The sequence below is a fragment of the Ascaphus truei genome, chromosome 9, assembly GCF_040206685.1.
Source record: "Ascaphus truei isolate aAscTru1 chromosome 9, aAscTru1.hap1, whole genome shotgun sequence".
NCBI lineage: Eukaryota > Metazoa > Chordata > Amphibia > Anura > Ascaphidae > Ascaphus > Ascaphus truei.
This window is the reverse complement of record NC_134491.1, coordinates 15,247,521-15,270,607: the sequence shown is the minus strand read 5'-3', so window position 1 is coordinate 15,270,607 and position 23,087 is coordinate 15,247,521. Positions and strand designations below refer to the sequence as shown.

At 45.2% G+C, this 23,087-nt stretch overlaps 1 protein-coding gene across 1 annotated transcript; it reads left to right on the top strand.

Annotated features, from left to right (window-relative positions):
- Positions 1–5,668: 5,668 nt before the first annotated feature.
- LOC142502458 (matrix metalloproteinase-18-like) lies at positions 5,669–22,764 on the top strand. The gene is made up of 8 exons (XM_075613458.1): positions 5,669–5,943; positions 10,241–10,391; positions 11,837–12,018; positions 14,327–14,561; positions 15,244–15,627; positions 17,406–17,572; positions 19,602–19,773; positions 20,523–22,764. The coding sequence occupies exons 1-8, from the start codon at positions 5,728–5,730 to the stop codon at positions 20,774–20,776; spliced, it is 1,761 nt and encodes a 586-aa protein (XP_075469573.1). The 5' UTR covers positions 5,669–5,727; the 3' UTR covers positions 20,777–22,764.
- Positions 22,765–23,087: the final 323 nt, after the last annotated feature.

The window sequence follows — 23,087 nt, the reverse complement described above, 5'->3', positions numbered from 1 at the left end:
GAATCACAGGCCGTACTAGACTTGGTCGGAGCCCGACCCGGGTAAGCATGCATATGTACTGACTATCGACCCAGACAACCACTGAGTCACAGAAGACAAGACAAGGAGGGAGTAGCTTGAAAGTACCAGAGTAACTTTGTTAGGTTATTTGTGTTATTGTTATTCCCACTATTCTCGTGTATACAGTAAAAGTATATACCCCAAGGTGGGGAGGAACGAGAAAGAAAAAAAAGGGGGTGGGGGACACAAAACGAAGATAGATATCGACTCAAGATAGCAGGGTGGACAGTAAGGGCCGGAGCACACACAGCGCTACACGACGTGCGTGCGCGCTTTCGTCACGACCCCTGGCGACCAATGGTAGTGTTCATTGTTGAAACTACCATTGGCTGCGCAGCACGGCATCCACGCTGCTGCAGGCGCGGGAGTCTTTCAAAACTGAGATTCCAGGTTGCAGCAGCGCAACGTCAGTTTCAGCAGCCAATCAATGCCCAGACGTTTTCATTGATTGGCTGCTGAAATTGCTGACGCAAACTCAGGACGACTCGTTTTTTTAAATTTAAAAAACATACAATTCCAGTTTGTTTTTGAAGATTTAAGGACTTCTGTTTTTTTTCTCTCCCTCATCCTATTTTTGCAGCATAAATGTTGCTTAAATGTGCAATCCTGGTTAGTGTGCAAAAAAGTATTTGAATAGCACTGTAATTGTCTTGCTTAAACAAATATACGTGGCGTAGTTTATTTTATTGCGTATTACTAGGATCATTTAAAAAAAAAAACGTAGTATAACTTTTGTGCCTTCTGTGGAAATTGACAAATATTTATCAATAAATGAAACCATGGTAAAAAGTACTATTACAAATCCCCTGGGGTATTCTGTAGGAGTTGTGAGAACCTCTGAGGGATACGTGTATTTGTAAGGATTAAAACAGAATAAATATAATAGTTGATTGTTTTTTATACAATTTATTTGAGGGTTTTTTTAAATGTAAATTCAGCGTAAAAACAGCGACAGGAATCTGCTTCTCGAAACTTTCCCTCATCGCAGGGAGACATTATTATACATGCTGCTCTGTGTATAACAGATACACGCTGCTCTGTGTATAACAGATACATACTGCTCTGTGTATAACACAGATACACACGCTGCTCTATGTATAACACAGATACACACGCTGCTCTGTGTATAACACAGATATGCACGCTGCTCTGCATATAATACAGATACACTGCTCTGTGTATAACACAGATACACACGCTGCTCTGTGTAGAATACAGATAATCCACACACCGTTCTGTTTAGAATACAGATAATCCACCCACTGCTCTGTGTATAACAGAAGATAATCCACACACCGTTCTGTGTATAATACAGATAATCCACCCACTGCTCTGTCTATAACACACATACAGTTTTCTGCGTATAACACAGATACACACACACTACTCTGTCTATAACACAGATAACAGACACACAGTTCTGTGTATAACACAGATAACACACAAAGCTCTTTGTATAACACATATAATACACACACACTCAGCTGTTTTAGATACAGAAAAAGAACAGAAATAGCCTGACGTCTGCTATAGGGGCAGCCTATGTATTCAAATATACATTTCTTGATAAAGGAACAATCTATGTGGGTTTGTAATAAATTGATCCACTGCTTACCCAATTCTGACCCCTTATGTGCATGAAATGCATTCACACTGGGGTTTCTTTTGGCTTGCAGATTGCAGATTTACCTTCTAATTCTCTTTGTACAGCAATGATAAAGAACACAAATACACTGAGATATCTCCGACAGCTCCCCAAACCTTACTCGCCCCATAATCAGCCAGGGATTCTGGGTAATGACATGCAAATGAGCACTCACAGTTTATGGCTGTGTAACATCAAAGTGTAACATTTAAGTGTGTGGCAGAGTTAATCTTGGAGTTGAAATTGGAGGTGAAGATTGAGGAAGATCTGGACTCTGCACAACAACTTTACAACTGTGAGAACTTTACTTTCTAAAAGCTGTGATTATTTGTACTCTTCCTATCCTCCAATACCTGGGAAGTCTCTCCTCCTGTATCTCACTATGCCCTCCCTATTGCCTTTTCTGTTTACTGTTTCCTCACTCCTTGGTGAATGTCCCTGTTCTCTCCAACTTCCCAACTCCCCACTGCACCATTATTTATACACCTCTCTCCCAACAACCCTCAATAAAAAACACCCACACAAATCCTCTATTCACACCCTCTATCTACTCCTTCCTGCTGCTGGGGATCTCCCCTAAGCCTGAAACCAGACATACACCCCTGATCTCACCCACGGCTCCCTGCCACCTCTTCCCCTGTAAATGGTGTTAAATGAAAAGGTTAACACTGACTAACCTTAAAACTTGCCCCACAAAGCAAGGATCCCAACAGCCTGCACTCATGGTTACTGCCCCACACTCAGTCACTCCTACCACCCATTGTGACCAAGAACACCCATCTGCACCACTTATTCCCTCACCTGCTGACTCTGTAAGCTCCTCTCAAACCTCTTAGATTGTAAGCTCTTCGGGGCAGGGATCTCCTTTCCCATTGTCTGATTTTTGCTGCACTTATTGTATTTTTAAAATTCCCTGTACTGTATTCTTTGTGAAGCGCTGAGTACACTTTTGGCGCTCTATAAATAAAGACACACACATACAATACAGCGGGCTACTTGCACATTTTCAGCGACCGTGGCGGAGTTATGAAGCGGTTCTTACAAAATCTGAAATGGCGGCCACGTTTAACTGGCCGGGTAAAAAACAGGTTCTCTAAAATACAAAATAACTAAAAGATTTCAGAATATAAAGTGGTCAATAATAATAACTAGTACCCCAAATAATTCCCCCCCCCCCCCAATCTGAAAACCTACAGAGTTCTAAACAATTGTAGTTTTAAGGATTTGGCGCAGTATAAATCCGTGGCTACGATTTGCTTTCTAAGGCTGCGCTTATAGTGCCGGCGACGTGACGTCAGGCTGTGGTCGCTGGAAAAATCAAATTGAGATGACTTCCAGCGGTCGCGAACAAGCCATCGCGCTGTCGCGCTTAGTATAAGTGCACGTGATGTCGGCAATGCGTTTGTTTTGATGCGATGTCGCATCGCCATCACTATAAGCGCAGCCTATGGCTGCGGCCAGGCAAGGGGCGGGTGCGCTGGTGTTCGTGTGCTGTGCCCTGCTCGGCCGGGTGATTCATGGCCTGCTAGGTGCGTGCTTGTTTGGGGGCGCAGCCACGACGTCACGGAGCTGGTTCGCCCTCAATGGACGAACCGCTCACTCGACGCGCTTGCGAGCGGCAAAATCAAATGTGCTTGCTCTGCAAGCATCTAAGCGCCGAGCGGGCGCTCGCTCACGCTGGCCACACACATTGTCGCAGTGTGTTTCATAGCGGCCAGCGCGAGCACACCCGTTCAGCACCACCCTGGCCGAGGCCTAAGAATCCTCCGCTTGCTTGCTTTATCCTCTCTGCTTATTGGCTGTCTCCCAAGTGAGGGCAGTGACATCATCAGACTGATTCTATCTGCCATCTTGTTCTATCCCACAGGAAGCAGGGATTTTCAGGGAAACCTTTTCCCACTTAGAAAGGTTCCCAGGAGTTTTAGAAGGGGGGCTGCAGGAACTGGGAAGGATGAGCATCCAAGGTACCCCAAGAGCTAACAGTCTATAGCAAAGATGTCATCCAGGTCACCGGCGGCGTAACGGCGCTCCTCCCCTGAGTGTTCCTGCGGATAAATATTGTGTAATGATGACCGATGACCGATGACCCTGGAGCAGCAAACAAGCCCCGGACACGATGTTATGTACAATATTCTCCCAGGGACCTTCCCTGCCAGGCAGGACAGTGACTGGGGAGCAGTGTATGGGGGGCAGCTGCACCCTGAATACATGATTTGTATGTATGATTGCGTGTATGTATGTATGTATGTATGTTTGCGTGTATGTATGTATGCATGTGTGTATGTATGTTTGCGTGTATGTATGTATGCATGTGTGTATGTATGTTTGCGTGTATGTATGTATGCATGTATGTATGTATGTTTGCGTGTATGTATGTATGCATGTGTGTATGTATGTTTGCGTGTATGTATGTATGCATGTGTGTATGTATGTTTGCGTGTATGTATGTATGCATGTGTGTATGTATGTTTGCGTGTATGTATGTATGCATGTGTGTATGTATGTTTGCGTGTATGTATGTATGCATGTATGTATGTATGTTTGCGTGTATGTATGTATGCATGTGTGTATGTATGTTTGCGTGTATGTATGTATGTATGCATGTGTGTATGTATGTTTGCGTGTATGTATGTATGCATGTGTGTATGTATGTTTGCGTGTATGTATGTATGTATGCATGTGTGTATGTATGTTTGCGTGTATGTATGTATGCATGTGTGTATGTATGTTTGCGTGTATGTATGTATGCATGTGTGTATGTATGTATGCATGTATGTATTTATGGTAGCGGATCAGTGCGTAAAGACACAGACTCGGCAAATGACACTGAGGGGAGCCTGGTTCAATTCCCGGTGTCAGCTCCTTGCGACCTTAGGCAAGTCACTTTATCGCCCTGTGCCTCAGGCACCAAAAACATAGATTGTAAGCTCTGCGGGATAGGGACTGAGTCTAATATTGCTGTGTGCTGTGTGCTGTGTGCTGTCATTGTGACGTGCTTTGAGTCCCATTGGGAGAAACTGCTATACAAAGATATAATATATATAACCCCTCTAGATTATAAACACCTTGGGGCAGGGACCTCTTTCCTATTGTCTCCATTTGTCCCACAATGTTATTCTCGGCATTCCCACGGTGCACTGTGGGAATATTGGCGCCATACAAATGAAAGATAATGATAAGGTGGCTAATAGGATTGTCTGCCATTGCTAAAAATAAATAAATATATATAATAATTATTATTATAATTATAAAATACATACTTATAAAAACCATTACAATACAACAGGAGTAGACAACTCCAGTTGTCTAGGGCCACCAACAGGTCAGGGTTTCAGGATATCCCTGCTTCAGCACAGGTGACTCAATCAGCCTCTGCTGAAGCAGGGATATCATTAAAACCGGACCTGTAATTGGCCACTCCTGCAATAGATAGATGGGGATCATTAACCTTGCGTGCTAGTGACGTCTACTCAGGCCCTCTCAAGGTGAGTTTAGGTCATCTCTTTGGCATCAAAGGGGTTAATGAAATAAATCCACCCTCTCCAGTGTCCCGGGGTTTTCAGGGTTTGGTTCCTTACAATTCTTCTAACAATCGCGTCCTAACATCTGTTTCATCATTTAATATGAACAAATATCCCAGAACATACACATATGTGTCCGGGACACGCACACGCGTGATGGACACATAGCTGCACTTGCGATATGTTATAAAGAGATTTATTTTCTCCCATCATAACAAACCCACCCACCAAAAAAAGAAAATAAATTCTCCCCCCAAAATACAAAATGATGGCGATTTGAAGACAAACTTTTAATTTAACGAGCCGGAGTGTAACCCCACAACCTATCCCAAGGCCCGGCGCGGCAGGGAAAGAGTTAACATTCTTTCCTTCTTGTTTTTCCCCCAAATAATTCAGAGTACACACGACGTGTTTGAACAGGTTTAATAGATAGCCAGGCGGACGGACTCAGACTGCGCACACAGTCAGCCGGCAGAGCGAGAGACCCTCTGCCGCAGCGGGATGGGGGGGAAGCGCGCGGCCTTGCGTGCAGTTTTTGCGACGTTGCTGCTGATTTTCCCGTTGGGCTCTTTCAGACCGATCCCCGAGGAGGATCTTAAAGGGGATCGGAAAGACGTGGCTAGCGCGGAGATGAACGCTCCTCCCGTCCTCCAACCTCGCGGGGTGCAGCCGGAGCAGCCGGTGCTGATCAGCACGGAACAATTTAAACTGGCAGCGGTAAGAATTCGTATCATTATTATAATAATACTCTAAACAGAATATATAACTGTATCGCTGTAAATGTTACTACCAGAGAGTGGTATTTAAAAGGGTACTGTTACTGTGTATAGAATGTATCATCTGCAGTATTACTACTTATTTAAGACACTTAACCCAATAGACATCTTCCAAAAAAGGTTGGACATCTTTTTAGAATGGAAAGGTATACAACCTGACCTGCTGGTGGCCCTCGAGAACTGGTGGTGGCCAGTCCTGGTATTAAACCCTTCTCACTGACTGCCCCACACCTCTGGAATACCCTTCCCCTCAATACCCGACTAGCACCCTCTCTATCCACCATTAAGACCCACCTTAAAACACACCTGCTTGGGCCAGAGAGACTATACTTTTTACTCAGCACCTCACCAGAACTACTCTCGAATAGATCACTTTTTGGCCACAAAAAATGTGGTGGCGGCGACATCCGACTCCGACATAGGACCAATCACATGGTCTGATCATGCCCCGATTACCTTAACCTTGACGACCCCCTTTGAAAAAACAATAAATTACTCATGGAGACTAAATGATTCATTACTCAATCATCCTGAGATAGAAAGAGAGATCAGAGCCGCTATTCGGGACTATTTTTTTTTTAACTCAGGATCCGTCTCCTCACCAGCAATCCTGTGGGAGGCCCATAAGGCAACCATTAGAGGGAAATTCATTTCTATCGCATCCCACAGGAAAAAAGCCCGCCAAAAATTAATAAAGGAGCTTACGGATAATATCAAAATAATAGAACAATCTCATAAAACCAACCCCTCAAAAAAAATATATAAAACATTGACAACAGCCAGAGTAAAACTTAGACAAATCCAGCTGGAGGATGTTGAGAAGGCCCTCAAATGGACTAATCAACAATATTATGACAAGGGGAACAAGGCAGACAGACTTTTGGCGACTAAATTAAGAGGGGTACATAAACGGTCCCAAATCACGGCAATCAAGAGTAGGTCTGGTGAAATACAACATAGTGATAGCAAAATAGCAGCTGAATTTACAAAATTTTATACCGAACTGTATAATCTAAGATCAAAAAATGGCCGGCCTGAATCAATAGCATCCGAATTAATAGCGCAATATTTAGATAAATGTAAGCTCCCCACACTAACGGAGGAGGAAAACACAGTCCTCAACGCTGAGATCTCAAAAGAGGAACTGGAAGAGGCGGTCAAATCACTAAAAATTACTAAGTCTCCTGGCCCCGACGGGTTCACTAATGTCTACTATAAGAGATTCTTGCCAGTACTATCCACGCATCTTCTAAAGATATTTAACGATTTCATGGAAGGAAATCAAATCCCCACGTCAATGTCCCTGGCCACCCTGGCCATTATACATAAAGAAGGCAGGGACCCGATGCAATGTGGAAGCTATCGTCCAATCTCCCTGCTCAATTGTGATCTCAAGCTATATAGCAAAATACTCGCAAATAGATTAAACCCCATCTTACCGAGATTAATAGATAGTGATCAAGTAGGATTCGTAGCAGGCAGACAGGCCTCGGACAATACTCGGAAGATAATAGACATTATCGAACATGTCCATCTCACAGAGACCAAAGCACTACTCCTAAGCCTAGATGCAGAGAAGGCGTTCGATAGAATAGACTGGCTATTCATGGACCAAGTTATGTGTAAATTCGGATTCAAAGACGCATACCTAGAAGGAGTCCGTAGATTATATCAAAACCCGTCTGCAACAGTAAAACTACCAGGGGGCAGTAACCAGAGATTTGAGATCACTAATGGAACTCGACAGGGATGCCCCCTATCTCCTCTCCTCTTTGCATTAACCATAGAACCCCTAGCATCTGCAATTAGAGCCAATAGAGACATCAAAGGAATAGAAATTGGACACAGGCAGCACAAAATATCGCTATTCGCAGATGATGTCATCCTAACCCTTACACAACCCCAAACATCCCTACCTAACCTCCAAAAAGAGCTCCGGGACTTTGGAGATATCTCAGGTTATAAAATCAATAATGACAAATCGGAAGCACTAAATTTAAGCCTGCCAGAGCCAGAGGTGAAACTCCTCAAACTAAACTTTAACTATCATTGGAGCTCCTCGAGTATCAAATATTTGGGAGTAAAGATAACGAGGAACTACCAATCCCTATATCAACAAAATTATCCGACTCTGTTCCGGAAAATCAAACAAGATCTAGAGAAATGGGGAGGATATCAGATATCATGGATCGGGAGGATGATATCAGTTAAAATGAACATACTCCCTAGATTATTATATTATTTTCAGACTCTCCCGGTCCACATCCCTGGCTCAGAATTAAAGAACATTCAAAAACTAATCTTCCACTTTATTTGGCAGGGTAAGAAACCCAGAATCACCAGGACAGTTCTTTTGGCATCAAGGGGGAGAGGAGGACTTGGTGTTCCAAACATCACAAAATACTACCAAGCCGCCCAATTGCGACAGGTAGTAGTCTGGAACGCCAACCCAAACCAATACTGTTGGCTAGATATAGAATCATACTATGCCGGGACGCCTTCACTGCCGGCTTGCCTTTGGTCCCTGAGCAGGGAAGACATGCAGAACAGTAAATTTAAGTTAGGCCCAATGAGACACACATGGGAGATTTGGACAAAATGCAAATTTAAATTTAAGCTCACCACACCTCAATCCCAACTCATACCAATTTATAAAAATCCGAAATTCCCCCCTGGCTGTGAGCCCAGACAATGGGACCAATTTAAAACAAAAAATATTAGAGCGGTTGCTGACCTCCTGAGCTTTGAGGAGTTCCTGAGTTATCAGCGCCTAAAAACCAAATATGAAATAGCAAGATTGGATGTCTTCAAGTATCTACAAATTCGGCATTTTATTCAAACTTTATCCCCAACGTTGAAATTTCCCCCTCTCACCAGTTTCGAGCGGCTCTGTAGAGAAACAGGCCACCAGAAAGGTCTTATAACACAAATCTACGGTGAATTGGAAAGGGCCATAGAAGCCCCTACACATGACTATATGCTGCATTGGGCAGCAGAATTGGAAATAGTTATAGACCGAGAGGATTGGGAAAGAATTTGGGAAAATGCCTCAGGAACTTCCATATGTACCACAATCAAAGAAAACATATATAAAATACTGTTTCGCTGGTATCTTACCCCAGTTAGAATAAATTAAATTTACCCCCAGGCGTCCAATTTATGCTGGAGAGGTTGCGGTCAGAAGGGGGACATGGCCCATATTTGGTGGACATGTCCGGAAATTCAAAAATATTGGGGAACAATACAAAAATTAATAGAGGAGGTCACAGACCTCAAAATCCCTATTGACCCGTTGACCTACCTGTTGGCCAGGCCCTTAGAAAATTTGGACCGACCAACAAGTAAATTAATCTCCTTCATTCTTACAGCGGCTAGATGTGCGGTGGCAGCCGCCTGGAAGAAGGTGTCTCCCCCCTCAAAACAAACGGTAAAAAATAGGGTGCAAGAGGTGATGAATATGGAGAAACTATCTGCCTTCTTGAAAAGATCCACTGACTCCTTTAACAAAACATGGGATCCGTGGCTATCCCATATGGCACCTCTACGCCACTAATCCACATATGGAAAAAAAAAAAAAGAGAGAGAGAGAGAGAAAGGAAAACCAGGTCAGGGGCACCAATGAAAATAGACTGAGGACACGGGAAGCAATGGGTATCCCCCCCCCCACCCACCCTCCCCTTCCTATTCCCACTCTTACTCTCTGTTTCCATACTCGCGCTCCCCACATAGCCCCTGGAGGGTCAGGGGAGCGGTGAGCTTTCCTCTTTTATTTCCGGTTTCTCTAACCAACAAAAGAAGAAAATCTGTATTAGGCTGTATTATCGTTTGTTTCATGCATACTGTGAATTATCTAAATGCCTAATAAAAAATTTTGGAAAAAAAAAAAAAAACACACCTGCTTAACGAAGCATAGGAATAGCACCGTGGCTGATAATTTACACCTCATACAGCGACCGTGGCCCCTTGCAGATGCAGTAACCAGAATGTCCTCCTACTGTCTCTGTACGTTCTTCCTACTTACCAATTAGATTGTGAGCTCTTCGGAGCAGGGACTCCTTTACCTAAATGTTACTTTTATGTGGTATTTGTTACTTATATGATTGTCGCGTGTATTACTGCTGTGAAGCGCTATGTACATTAATAGCGCTACTGTATATAAATACATACACATACACAGGGGAGGGAGCCTTGACGTATTCACATCTGGCTGATCTCTTTGTTGGTGTTGTTACTTGCAGGACTACCTGATAGAATTTGGGTACCTCCCCGATGAGAACCTCACAGAGTATGCTGTGCCGGACACCCCTTTTATCTCGGAGCTTCAGCTCCCAGAAGAGTTTATCAGCAGCTTGGAGTGGTTTCAGAGACAGAACGGGCTGAAAGTCTCTGGTAACTTTCACTATCAGGGCTGCTAGAACTGGAGTGGGTGTGTGAGGGGGTGTGTGTGAGGGTAGGTGTGTGAGGGTGAGGGTGGGTGTGAGAGGGTGTGTGTGTGTGTGTGTGTACAGTGAGTGTGAGGGTGAGGGTGTGTGTAGGGTGAGTGTGAGGGTGATGGTGTGTGAGGGTGAGTGTTTGTTTGTGAATGGGTGTGTGTGAGAATTTGTATGTGAGATTGTGTATGAGAGAGTGAGTGTGAGGGCGAACATGTTCACACAGAAGGTGTGTGAAGGTGAGTGGGTGAAGGTGAGTGTGTGCGTGTGTGTGTTTGTGTGAGTGTGTGTATGAATGGGTGTGTGGGTGTGTGTATGTATGGGTGAGTGTGTGTCAATGGGTGAGTATGTGAGAATTAGTATGTGAGTGTGTGTGTGTGTGTGTGTGTGTGTGTGTCAATGGGTGAGTATTGTATTGTATGTCTTTATTTATATAGCGCCAAATGAATGAGAGCAAGTGTGTGTGTGTGTGTGTGTGTGTGTGTATTAGTATGCAAGATTGTGTATGTGAATGGGTGTGAGTTTGTAAGAATGTGTATGTGAGATTGTGAATGGATGTGAGTGTGTGAGAATTAGTATGTGAGATTGTGTATGAGAGAGTGAGTGTGAATGGGTGTGTGTGTGAGAATTTGTATGTGAGATTGTGTATGAGAGAGTGAGTGTGAATGGGTGTGAGTGTGTCAGAATTTGTATGTGAGGTTGTGTATGAGAGAGTGAGTGTGAGGGTGAATGTGTGTGAGGGTGAAGGTGAGTGTGGAAGTGTGTGCATGTGTGTGAATGGGTAAGTGAGTGCGTGCGTGTATGGGTGGGTGTGTGTATGGGTGTGTGTGTGTGTGTATGGGTGGGTGTGTGTGTATGGGTGGGTGGGTGTGTATGGGTGGGTGTGTGTGTATGGGTGGGTGTGTGTGAATGGGTGAATGTGTGAGAATTAGTATGTGTGAATGGGTGAGAGTGTGTGAATGGGTGAGAGTGTGTGAATGGGTGAGAGTGTGTGAATGGGTGAGAGTGTGTGAATGGGTGAGAGTGTGTGTATGGGTGGGTGTGGGTGTATGGGTGGGTGTGTGTGTATGGGTGGGTGTGTGTGTATGGGTGGGTGTGTGGGTGTGTATGGGTGGGTGTGTGGGTGTGTATGGGTGGGTGTGTGTGTGTATGGGCGAGTGTATGAGAATTAGTATGTGAATGGGTGAGAGGGTGTGAATGGGTGAGAGGGTGTGAATGGGTGAGATGATGTGAATGGGTGAGTGTGTGTGAATGGGTGAGTGTGTGTGAATGGGTGAGAGTGTGTGAGAATTAGTATGTGAGATCGTGTATGTGAATGTGTGAGTGAGTGAGTGAGTGTGTAACTTGGAATTCACACACCCATCAGATAATTTTAAATATGAGATTGTTTTTGTCCGTTCCCAGGAAAATTAGACCAGAACACGACAGAAGCCATGAAACTGCCTCGCTGCGGGAAGCATGAGCAGCGCATGTCCTATAAAGTGGGTGCGCAGTGGAAGAAAGACACGCTGACCTACAAAATCATTAACAGCACTTCCCTGCTGTCCGACGTCATGGTCAGGGAGGAGTTAAAGAAAGCCCTGAAGGTATCACAGAAACAGGCAGAGAGACCACGAAATCCCGGCGTGGAACAGGAACGTGGCAACGCGAGAAATCAGAAACATATCCAAATAAATAACAATCTCTCTAATCCCCTTTCATAGCCAGAGAGGCAGATGAAGGGGTTAAAACAGAGGGGCTCAACCCCAGTGCTCAAGCCACCCCTCCTACACCCAACAGGTCAGGTTTTCAGGATATTCCAGCTTCAGCACAGGTGGCTCAATCATCAGAGGCTCCATCGAAGCCACTAATTGAGCCACCTGTGCTGAAGCAGGGACTGATTGAGCCACCTGTGCTGAAGCAGGGACTGATTGAGCCACCAGTGCTGAAGCAAGGGTATCCTTAAAACCTGACCTATTGGGGGGAGGGGGGATCGGGATAGTAGCTCCATCAACAATATGAGGACTTCAGGGATATATTAAAAACCTGACCTGTTGGTGGCCCTTGAGGACTGCAGTTGGCCGTCCCTGCTTCAGCTGCAAGAGGGACCAGCGTCACATTGCACCATAATGTGCAAGGGGTCAAATAATTGTGCAAGGGGTCAAATAATTGTGCAAGGGGTCAAATAATTGTGCAAGGGGTCAAATAATTGTGCAAGGGGTCAAATAATTGTGCAAGACTCGTCGCTAGGTTTTCGTGAAAGGACATTCTTGCGATATGTAAGAAACGTAAAAGTGACAGTTTCTTAGACGCGGGAGAGACCGGTACCCCAAGGGTTTGTATCAATTCAGTGCCGGGGGGGGGGGCGGTGTTATATGCAGAGGGGGGGGTGTTATATGCAGAGATAAGATAGAGAGAGACGCAGAATTGATTCTCGCTTCTCTTGTTCTTCTATCAAAATTAGACAAGTTGGTTGTCTCTCGCCGCCTCCTTTTTTTGGCCGGACGTATTTCTTTTATTGGTGACACACCGCCGTGGTTGGGTTACACCGCCGTGGCTGGGTTACACCGCCGTGGTTGGGTTACACCGCCGTGGCTGGGTTACACCGCCGTGGTTGGGTTACACCGCCATGGCTGGGTTACACCGCCGTGGTTGGGTTACACCGCCGTGGTTGGGTTACACCGCCGTGGCTGGGTTACACCGACGTGTCCCAGGGCGGGGTGGGGTATTTGGTTTCTACTGTTAGAACATTTCTATCTTGCAGTGTAACAACGGGCAGCAGTAAATATGGTGACCGCCTGCATCAAAGGCTCATTTTCCCGGTTAGAAATAGTTAAAAAGCGTATATACACCCAAAACGCATCACAAGATGTTCTCTTACACGTCATCCACTCTTTCACTTTCCAATCTCACTCTCTGTTTTCTAATAATGCGCGCCATACATTTCTGTAATACTACAGCCATTTATTCGTGCCCCCATGGACAGGGACCGCTCATATACCTTGTTATAAAATACAGTGCAACACTATCACTGACATACATGGATACATGAGTACATACATACAGTACATGGATACGTGGATACATACATACATACATACATACAGTACATGGATACGGTTCTTCCATCAGTTCCCACTCTTAACACTTCAATGAAGGTACTTGGACTTAGTTGCTCTCAGTAAGTGTTGGACCCAGCCCCCCTTGTTGCTTCGGAACCATCATTGTTATTAATCCGATTAGTTTGGGCCCTACGGGAATCCTGGTGGGTCTTTCTTACGTGACCCAATACCTTTGGCCTGTTTGGGAACTGTCACTTCCATAAAGACTTATATTAGCTCCGATACGCGGTTAGAGCTGGTCCGCCGACACCTGGGAGCCCTCTTTCCTGAGGCCCTCTATGGCGGGCCACATTCCTTTTTATTACTTATTCTGGTCTCCATTCCTTCTTTCATGGATCCTAGCTTAACGGGTACTGTCCCTATCTACAAAATAATAAGCACGGGGGTCCTGGTCTATACTGTTACTTTATAAACATTACTCATCTACTCTCCCCGAGGCTCCTCTCCTCATGTCCTCCTAGAACCTAACCTTCTTGAATAGTCCCTCCTCCTTATGGAGGGGGGTTACACAACTATGGAAAAATATAGGATAGGCTATGTTTCCTTGACTGGTAGAATCAATCTTGACCAGACTTTTACTCACCTATACCTATTACCCACACTTAGATTGCAAGCTGGTTTACATGGGGCAAAACTGGAGGCAGAGAGTGGGACGTGAGCGGAAAAGACCTCCAAAGTTGCCATGATCCATAGACCTCTTTATGTTTTTAAGATGCGTCCATTCACCAACTTGGTAAATGAGAAGACTGATGTGAAGGGAATACAGGTAACTCCTATGACTCCTTGGTTCTAGGTTTGGGAGAATGCATCTTTGCTGAAGTTCACTGAAGTCGGAATCAAAGAAACGGCAGACATTGACATTTTCTTTGTGTCCGGCCTGCACAATGACGGGGAGAGGAATGCCTTTGATGGCCCAGGCCGTGTGCTGGGTCACGCCTTCATGCCCCCATTCAATACAAAGAAGAAGCCCATCGATGGAGACTTGCACCTGGATAACGATGAGAAATGGACAATCAATGAGAAGAAAGGTAAATCTAACCTGTGCCTCAAATGTCTGGTTACTTCTAATTGTCTCAAGGTTTAACCGTAGAAACTCTGGGATCTTGTTGATCAGGAGTACCACCTTCTACTGTTTAAAACCAATCGTACAATCTTTAACAAGAAGGGATGACCCTTAATGAACCAAACAGTTCTATACAGATCATGAAGGCAAAAACGTTAGTGCAAAATGCCTATATCGTAATTCTGCTTAATGTACAATCCTTTTAAAAGCAGGTAATTATTGCATTTACATAGATTGAACATTATTCCAAAAGGGTTATGAATGAGAGAGATCCATCATCATGTTATATTGTCCTAGTGCTCCACCAACGTACCTGGGCCCAAGTGGTCGCAATGATGTCGCTTCGGACGTTTACGAAGCGTCACGGGACAGATGGAGGATCTCCACTCCACACACCCAATCTACATACTTCGTGGCTGCGGTCACTTCATCAGGGAACTGCTTGCATTATTTATTCTTTGATATTTCATATCTTGGTCTTTAATACCATGTAAAGAAAAATAAATAATGTAGTACAATAACTTTTTATTTAACCAATTAAATAGTGTATAGTTCCCAAGGTTTCGTATTTGATCCACACAGTAAATTATTTGTTGGGCCAATAAAATGTATCATACACGTTTCCTATTTGCACCGCCATCTTTTAGGAGTGAACCTTCTGCAGGCCGCTGCGCACGAGCTGGGTCATTCCCTGGGACTGGATCATTCCACCATCCCTGGAGCGCTCATGAGCCCAACGTACAAAGGTTACAACCCGAAGTTCCAGCTACACTTAGACGATATTGAGGCCATCCAGTCTTTGTACGGCAAACCAGTGGTGGTCAATCAGAGCTCAGATCCTCTTCCGTCGGAAGGCAGCTCTAAAGTTACGAAACCTGGGCTTCAAGACGGGAAAATTAATTCCAGTTCCGGCGTAGGACAAGGTGTAGAGGGCCAGGCGCCCAAGAAGCAATCTGTGGTCCAGATGTGTGGGGAAGAACCAATCGACACATTTGTATCCACCAAGGATGGCTCCATTTACTTATTCAAAGGTAAATGAAGTGTGCTGGGTCTCAGTGGTGCAAATAGAGGATGGGAACGGGTTAGCCCATAGAATAGACAGAATAAAAGTACAAGTTATGTCTTTATTGGCTAATGGTTAAAAAGAGTGCAAGCTTTTCAGGTGAAAAATAACCTGAAGAAAGGACCGTAGTGACCCTCACTCTTTTTAACCATTAGTTAGCCATTAAAGGTATCACCTCTTCTTTAGTTATTCAGGTGCAATTACTACTTGTAATTTATTAACCTAAACTCCCGCTTTCTTTTTTTTATCAAAAGCCATTTATTTGATCCTTCACTTTCCTATTTAATATTTAATATTTATACCTGTCCCCCCCAAAAAAATCAATTTCCTTGCTGTATTAACCACTGCTGGGAGGCTATTCCACATATACACCGCCCTTTCCATGAAGAAGTCCTTCCGCACTTAGATTGTAAGCTCTTTGGGGCAGGGATCTATTTAATCACCATCTTCAGCCCTAGTCTCCCCACTGCTGGATGAAGCCTCCCCAGTGATCTCCCAGGTCCTGCGGTTACAGCCTCTCTTCTCCACGTTGCTTTAACATATTTTCTGATTTCATCCTCCCATCTGACTTCTGGTCGCTGTCTTGGTCTTTTCATCTGTATTCGAACCCAGTCGACTGACGAACGACACACACAACTCACACTTCTTCTGATATGTGTAATTAATGCTTAAATCAATGCGCCCAACATACATACATTGGCTGCCCCAGAAGCATAGGAGGAAAGAGAGAGAGGTGGGGGGGGGGGGGGGTGAGAGAGAAAGAGGTGAGGGTGTTAAAGAGAGAGAATGGTGGGGGTGAGAGAGAGGGGGTGAGAGAGAAAGGGTGAGAGAGAAAGGAGGGAGTGTGAGAGAATGAGGTGGGAGTGTGAGAGAATGAGAGGTGGGGGTGTGAGAGAGGGGTGTGAGAGAAAAGTGTGTGTGTGTGCGAGAGCAAAAGGTGGGGGTGTGAGAGAGCGAGAGAGGAGTGGGTGGGAGCGAGGTGGGGTGTTAGAGAGATGGAGGTATGAGAGCGAGGTGGGATGTGAGAGGGAGGTGGGGGTGTGAGAGACAGAGAGAGAAGGGTGGGATGTGAGAGAGAGGTGGGGGTGTGAGAGAGGTGGGTGTGTGAGTGAGAGAGAGGTGGGGGGGTGAGAGTGCGAGAGGTGGGGTATGAGAGAGAGGTGTGTGTGTGAGAGAGGTGGGTGTGTGAGAGAGGTGGGGTATAAGAGAGGTGGGTGTGTGAGAGAGGTGGGGGTGTGAGAGGTGGGTGTGTGAGTGAGAGAGAGGTGGGGTATGAGAGAGAGGTGGGTGTGTGAGAGAGGTGGGGTATGAGAGAGAGGTGGGGTATGAGAGAGGTGGGTGTATGAGAGAGGTGGGGGTGTGAGAGTGTGAGAGGTGGGGTATGGGAGAGAGGTGTGTGTGTGTGTGTGAGAGAGGTGGGGGTGTGAGAGGTGGGTGTGTGAGAGAGGTGGGGTATGAGAGAGAGGTGGGGTATGAGAGAGAGGTGGGGTATGAGAGAGAGGTGGGGTATGAGAGAGAGGTGGGGGTGGGGGTGAGAGAGGTGGGGGTGTGAGAGTGCGAGAGGTGGGGTATGAGAGAGAGGTGTGTGTGTGAGAGAGGTGGGTGTGTGAGAGAGGTGGGGTATAAGAGAGGTGGGGGTGTGAAGGAGAAAGGGAGGGAGGGATGGGAGGGAGAAGAAGAGAGTGTGTTCTCAGAGGACTCTTGAATAACATTTGATGTTATTAATATTTGATATATTTTCTGTAGGTGCATATTTCTGGGAACTGAACCAGGGGAAGCACCCGCTGAGCCCCAAGAAGGGGCCCCCCCAGCTCATTTCCACCAAGTGGAAAAAACTTCCTGCTTCACTTGATGCAGCCGTGAGGATGCAAAACCCAACAGCCAACCAGGACGGGAACATCTTCTTCTTTAAGGTATTTTACTCCAAATTGCTCGTAGTCGCATTGATCCGAAAGTGTGGGTTTGTTGCAGGCTCTCGTACTGGTTCATGGCCCAACATGGGTTATTCGTAAAGGACATTACATTGTACAAAGCATTCCAAACCTCACAGGTCTCCTATTGGGAAATACTGTCAGGTATTTTAGCAAATAAAGTAGTAGAGCAGGGGTGGGCAACTCCAGTCCTCAAAGGCCACCAACAGGCCAAGTTTTCAGGATATCCCAGCTTCAGCATAGATGGCTCAATCAGTCAAAGACTGTGCCACTGATTGAGCTACCTTTGCTGAAGCAGGGATATCCTGAAATCCTGACCTGTTGCTGGGGTTGGCCACCCCTGCAGTAGAGCATTCTGTGCATTTAAAGAGATAATCCCATTATGAAATACGTTTGAACTCCTCACAGTCCAGCTGAGAAGTCCAACGTGGAATTCTATCAGCGTTACTGGGCCACGTTTACTAAACGGTGTTACTCAGCAACACACCTTCCTTGCTTAGTAACTATGACCGCCTACATCCCACTCTAGTGGCTATTCCTGCCCTGAAACAGTCTTTCAGGACTATTAACTTCAATGCGGCTGAAGGATTTTTAGCTACTCCGTCCTGCAATCATTATTATTATTTTTTTTCACCAATCCTTGTTACCTCTGGGGGTGGCGTGGGGAGATTAAGCGAGCCCACCCAAAAACAATAGTTACTACTTTATCTCAAGGTGAGAGGGCCCTGCGGTCAAGGTAAATATTTAAATTCTGTGTGCCAGGAAATATTTCATTGCCTGTGTAGAAGAGACATTGATTGCATTACCCCTCACCCCCCACCCCTCCTTCCTCTAGAGGGATACTAGCAGGGTAGCATAGGCCGGCCCCCACCCTGTGTTGCCATGGGGATTCTGGTGTCATGGAAGAGTGTTTAAATGAGGGAGTAAATTCGGCAAAGTTAGGTTCCACTAGGACAAGAGGAGAGGAGCCTCGGGAGAGTAGATGAGTAATGTTTATAAAGTAATAGCACAGGCCCGGCCCTCCTGTTTATTATGTTGTAGATGGGGCAGTACCTTTAAGTTAGGATCCCCAAAAGGAATGGTCCTCAATAGTTAAGGAAAAGGAATATGGCCCGCCACAGAGGGCCTCAGGAAAGAAGGCTCCCGGGTGCTGGCAGATCAACGCTAACCGCGGATCGGCGCCAACATTCCTCTTCCGTCTGTATGGAAGTGGCAGTTCCCAAACAGGCCAAAAGGTATCGGGTCACGTAAGAAAGACCCGCCAGGATTCCCGTGGGGGCCCAGAGTAATCGAATTAATATGTCCGCTATAAAATACAGTAAAATGTTACCAGTGTGTGTATGAGCGGCCCCTGTGCTCGGGGACACAAATAAATGATAGGTGGACTACAAAAAGTTCCTGGCGCCCACTTTTATACATCCTCGCTACCTCATCGCCCAGCCGCCCGAATCCAGCCCCTGAGTCAGGGTAACTCGTGCTGAGTAGTCAAATACACACCACCCCCAAAGCAACCTCCCTAGGAAGCCGGGCAGGGAGGTCACACACGTTACATAGGTCACCAGATAAGAGCAGGACAACACTTTAATCCTATAGAGAGTTGACAGGGGAAACCGCGAAAGATAAATAGCAAAGTCCATCAATAATCCACAGCAAGAGTTTATTTACCCCGCGACCTTACCCTGTTCTAATAGTTTCTGTAGCATAACAGGTTTAGATCTCACGGAGCACATTGCACTAGCCATTGGTGATTAGGTTAAAAGTGGGCGATTACATCAAAATAACGACTTTTTAAAAAAAAAATGTAGTCATACTCTGGGCCTGCAAATAAGTGGAATCTGAAAGGGGTGGAATTATTCTTATTCCTGTCTTACCCCCACTGATAACATCCTCTGATTTATGCACACACCCTGTATGTCAGGCGACCAAATATTAAGGAGCTATAAAGGCAAGACGTGGCTGTCTGGCAGCAAAAGGAGTTAACTACAACGGAGCGGTTTTGTTCTTTACGCAGGGAAGTAATTATTGGAAGTACGACAATGACCGTATGGAGCCCGGGTACCCCAAGAAGATCAAGGATGGATTTCCGGGCGTCCCAAACAACCTGGATGCGGCGTTCACTCAACCGGCCATCGTGGCAAAGGGAGGAAAAGTGATCAGGGAAGAGAGAATCTTCTTTATAAAAGGTAAGAATGGGCTCAGTATTATATTGGAAATAGTGTAGGACAGTGTTTCCCCAACCCCAGTCCTCAGGGAACCCCAACAGGTCAGGTCTTAAGGATATCCCTGCTCCAGCACAGGTAGCTCAGTCAAAATGACTGAGCCGCTGATTGACCCACCTGTGCTGGAGCAGGGATATCCTTAAGACCTGACCTGTTGGGGTTCCCTGAGGGCTGGAGTTGGGAAACACTGGTGTAGGAAAAAAGGCCCATATTTACTAAGGAGTTCTTTCCCAGAAGATATTCTATACCACAGGGGTGGCTACCAACAGGTAAGGTTTTTGGGATATCCCTGCTTCAGCACAGGCTTAGTCATTATGTTGGTGGCCCTGGAGGAGTGGAGTTGGCCACCCCTGATGTTACCCATGCAAGTGAATGGGCAGTACAGGGTCCTTTGGTGGTGGAATGTCTTATTGCAGAGCACCATTTAGTAATTATGCCCGATAAGGCAGTAACAATCTAGATACTATGCACGCAATGTCTTGTATATAATGTATACCCTGTTCATTTATGTAACTGTACTTGTAACCGTGTATTATTTGTCTTACTCTGTGCCCAGGACATACTTGAAAACGAGAGGTAACTCTCAATGTATTACTTCCTGGTAAAATATTTTATAAATAAATAAATAAAATAAATAAATAAATAAGATAAGTTCTTGTTATCTGCGTGAATCCGCCATATAACAAAGGGTTAACAATCCCCTTCTCCTCCAGGAAACAACTTCATCTTGTATGACCCGGCCACAGGAACCAACACCAGCACCCAGTCCCTGCAGGAAGACTGGGCAGGGGTCAAGCTGCCCATTACCGCGGCCCTGAGCTTCAAGAATGAGATGTACCTCATCAGCAAGAAGAGGTTCCAGAAGATCCTTCTGCTCACGTACATGCAGGAGCGCGTGTACGGCAACATACACCAGCCGAAAAACCTGAACCAGCTGCTCCAGTGCGAGCCCAGCAAGGCTCAGTGAGGGGCGCCGGCTGGCCAACCCCTGCCAACGCCACCTCCTGCCGTGTGCCTGTACTGTGTGTGACACACTGTGCTCATTTGCATGTCATTACCCAGAATCCCCAGCTGCAGTGGAAGCATTGTATGCCAAGAGATAATGGGGAAGGCAGGGGGCAGACCTGTCTGAGACGCGCAAATGTGCTCACTAGGGATATTTTTATTTGATGTATAGTAAACAGAGAGCACCCCCTGCTGGCCAACGCACACATCGACGTGTCAGGTTTGTTTAATCGGAGTTTTATTCACTAAAGCATGTAGAAGGAAGAAAGTCCCTTTTGAATACACTCACAGTATTGTGTAATGAGTTAAGTACAGTAAAACCTTTTATTGGTCATTGTTAAAAATGGTGAAAAAAGGATAGGTGTTAATAGATCCATGGCCAATCCCAATAAACAATACACCAATTATAAACATACACTTAAAATCATATAGCAGTAAATAGATTGCTGACCCTAATGGAGAACATATATTGGTGTCCAGCAGAGTATTTTGGAGATAATCTCCTATTCAGTCAAATGTGTAGACCCAGTAGTATGTACCTATATAGGTCTAGTGACTACCAAAAATATAGTTAGTACTAAAACTCCAGAGCACGAAATCTCTTAGAGGAGATAAACAAAAAGGGGACAGACAAAAAATATTTTAAAAAACTGCATAAAAAACATATAAGGCATAAGTAGTCTAAGTAGTATTAGCTGGGAAGTCACAGACAACCAGTTGAGGAGCTGTATGTAGTTCATTAGTACAGAAAATATTCTCCGTGCTGAATGCTGCAATGCAAATTGTGGACACTGCACCCCACTTGAATAGTAGCAGTTACAAACTTTATAGCCATAATGTGTTCCCAATTGCCCTCACCTTAAAGGTAGTGTCACTAACCACAGTGACATAGCAGAATGCTGCAATTTAGTATCGGGTGGTCTAGTTTGCACCCATAACTGGAATAATGCTTAGTGATGATGGCAGTACATAGAAATTGTAAATCATTATAACATTCGATCAATGCTGCAGGCGCAGCTAGGAGCAGGCACACCAAGTGTGCGTTTAAGCCTGGAGCTGCGGCTCTATCGTCCGCATCAGATTATAGCCTCATACACACCAAGAGAATCGCGTATGTGTCTCTTCTCTCATGCAAGTTACAATATTGCCGCGTTATAGAATGGCGTCACTTTGCTCTACCCCCTAATCTTCAGTAACCAGTTGTTGAACTGTGGTTCGTCAATACACAAACACATTAAAGCTATAAACTGCTGTGACAGCTTTAGCCGTTTCTTCAGGCTTTTTCACATGCTCCTGATATGCCGGTCCTTAGTAAGGTTTCTACGGCATTGATCTGACCCTATACATCGGTCAGTAATACTTTTCACCGCTACTATTCAAGTGGGGTGCAGTATCCACAATTTGCATTGCAGCATTCAGCACAGAGAATATTTTCTGCACTGATCAACTGCATACAGCTCCTTAACTGGTGGTCTGTGTCTTCCCAGCTAATACTACTTAGTCTTAAACTGTGACACACCTTATGTTTTTTATGCAGTTTTTAAAAAATATATTTTGTCTGTCCCCTTTGTTTATCTCCTCTCAGAGATTTCGTGCTCTGTGTTGGCTTTGACCTTCCTGGAGTTTTAGTACTAACTATATTTTTGGTAGTCACTAGACCTATATAGGGGCCCAGCGCTCTTCCCCACAACATTTAAATTAAATGCTGGGGGAGCATGTAAGGCCTCCGAGTCCCTAACCTGCTCTCCGGCGATGCATCGCCATGACAACGTGGCGTCAAAATACGCAGTGGGGTCAAATGACTGGCGCCTGAGCTGCCAGTAACGCACCACAGAGCAAGGGGTTAAATGGCGTCGGTAATTAACACGAGCCTAGAACGCGCAGGAACGATGAATATGCCGTGCAGGTAAAAACCTTTGCAAATAAACCACAAACGTGTGCTTTTTTCTATTTCCAGTTTTATTAGTGTCGCATCAGAACCGGAAGCGCAGCGGCGGCAGCATTTTGCAGACAGGGTCTTTGTTGGGGAAAAAGTAAATAAAAGGCTATTTACAGTCCCAAACACAGGGGAAACTGAAGCGATACCGTTAAAAAGGAGAAAAATTAAACAACTTACCATAATTTTCTTTTCCTGGAACCATGGCAGTGGGCACCATTGGGGTTAATCCCTTCTCACTCTAGGTAGGACAGGAAGTAGACTTTTGCAGGTAGGCCATATAAGGCCCCTCCCTCTACCTGCACCTTAGTCTTACGATTCTTCCATAGCTGAAATA

Coding starts and splice junctions, on each gene's coding strand:
- LOC142502458 (XM_075613458.1), top strand. CDS start 5,728: ATGGGGGGGAAGCGCGCGGCCTTGCGTGCAGTTTTTGCGACGTTGCTG. Junction 10,392..11,836: donor GAACGGGCTGAAAGTCTCTG/GTAACTTTCACT, acceptor GTCCGTTCCCAG/GAAAATTAGACCAGAACACG. Junction 19,774..20,522: donor GAGAATCTTCTTTATAAAAG/GTAAGAATGGGC, acceptor CTTCTCCTCCAG/GAAACAACTTCATCTTGTAT.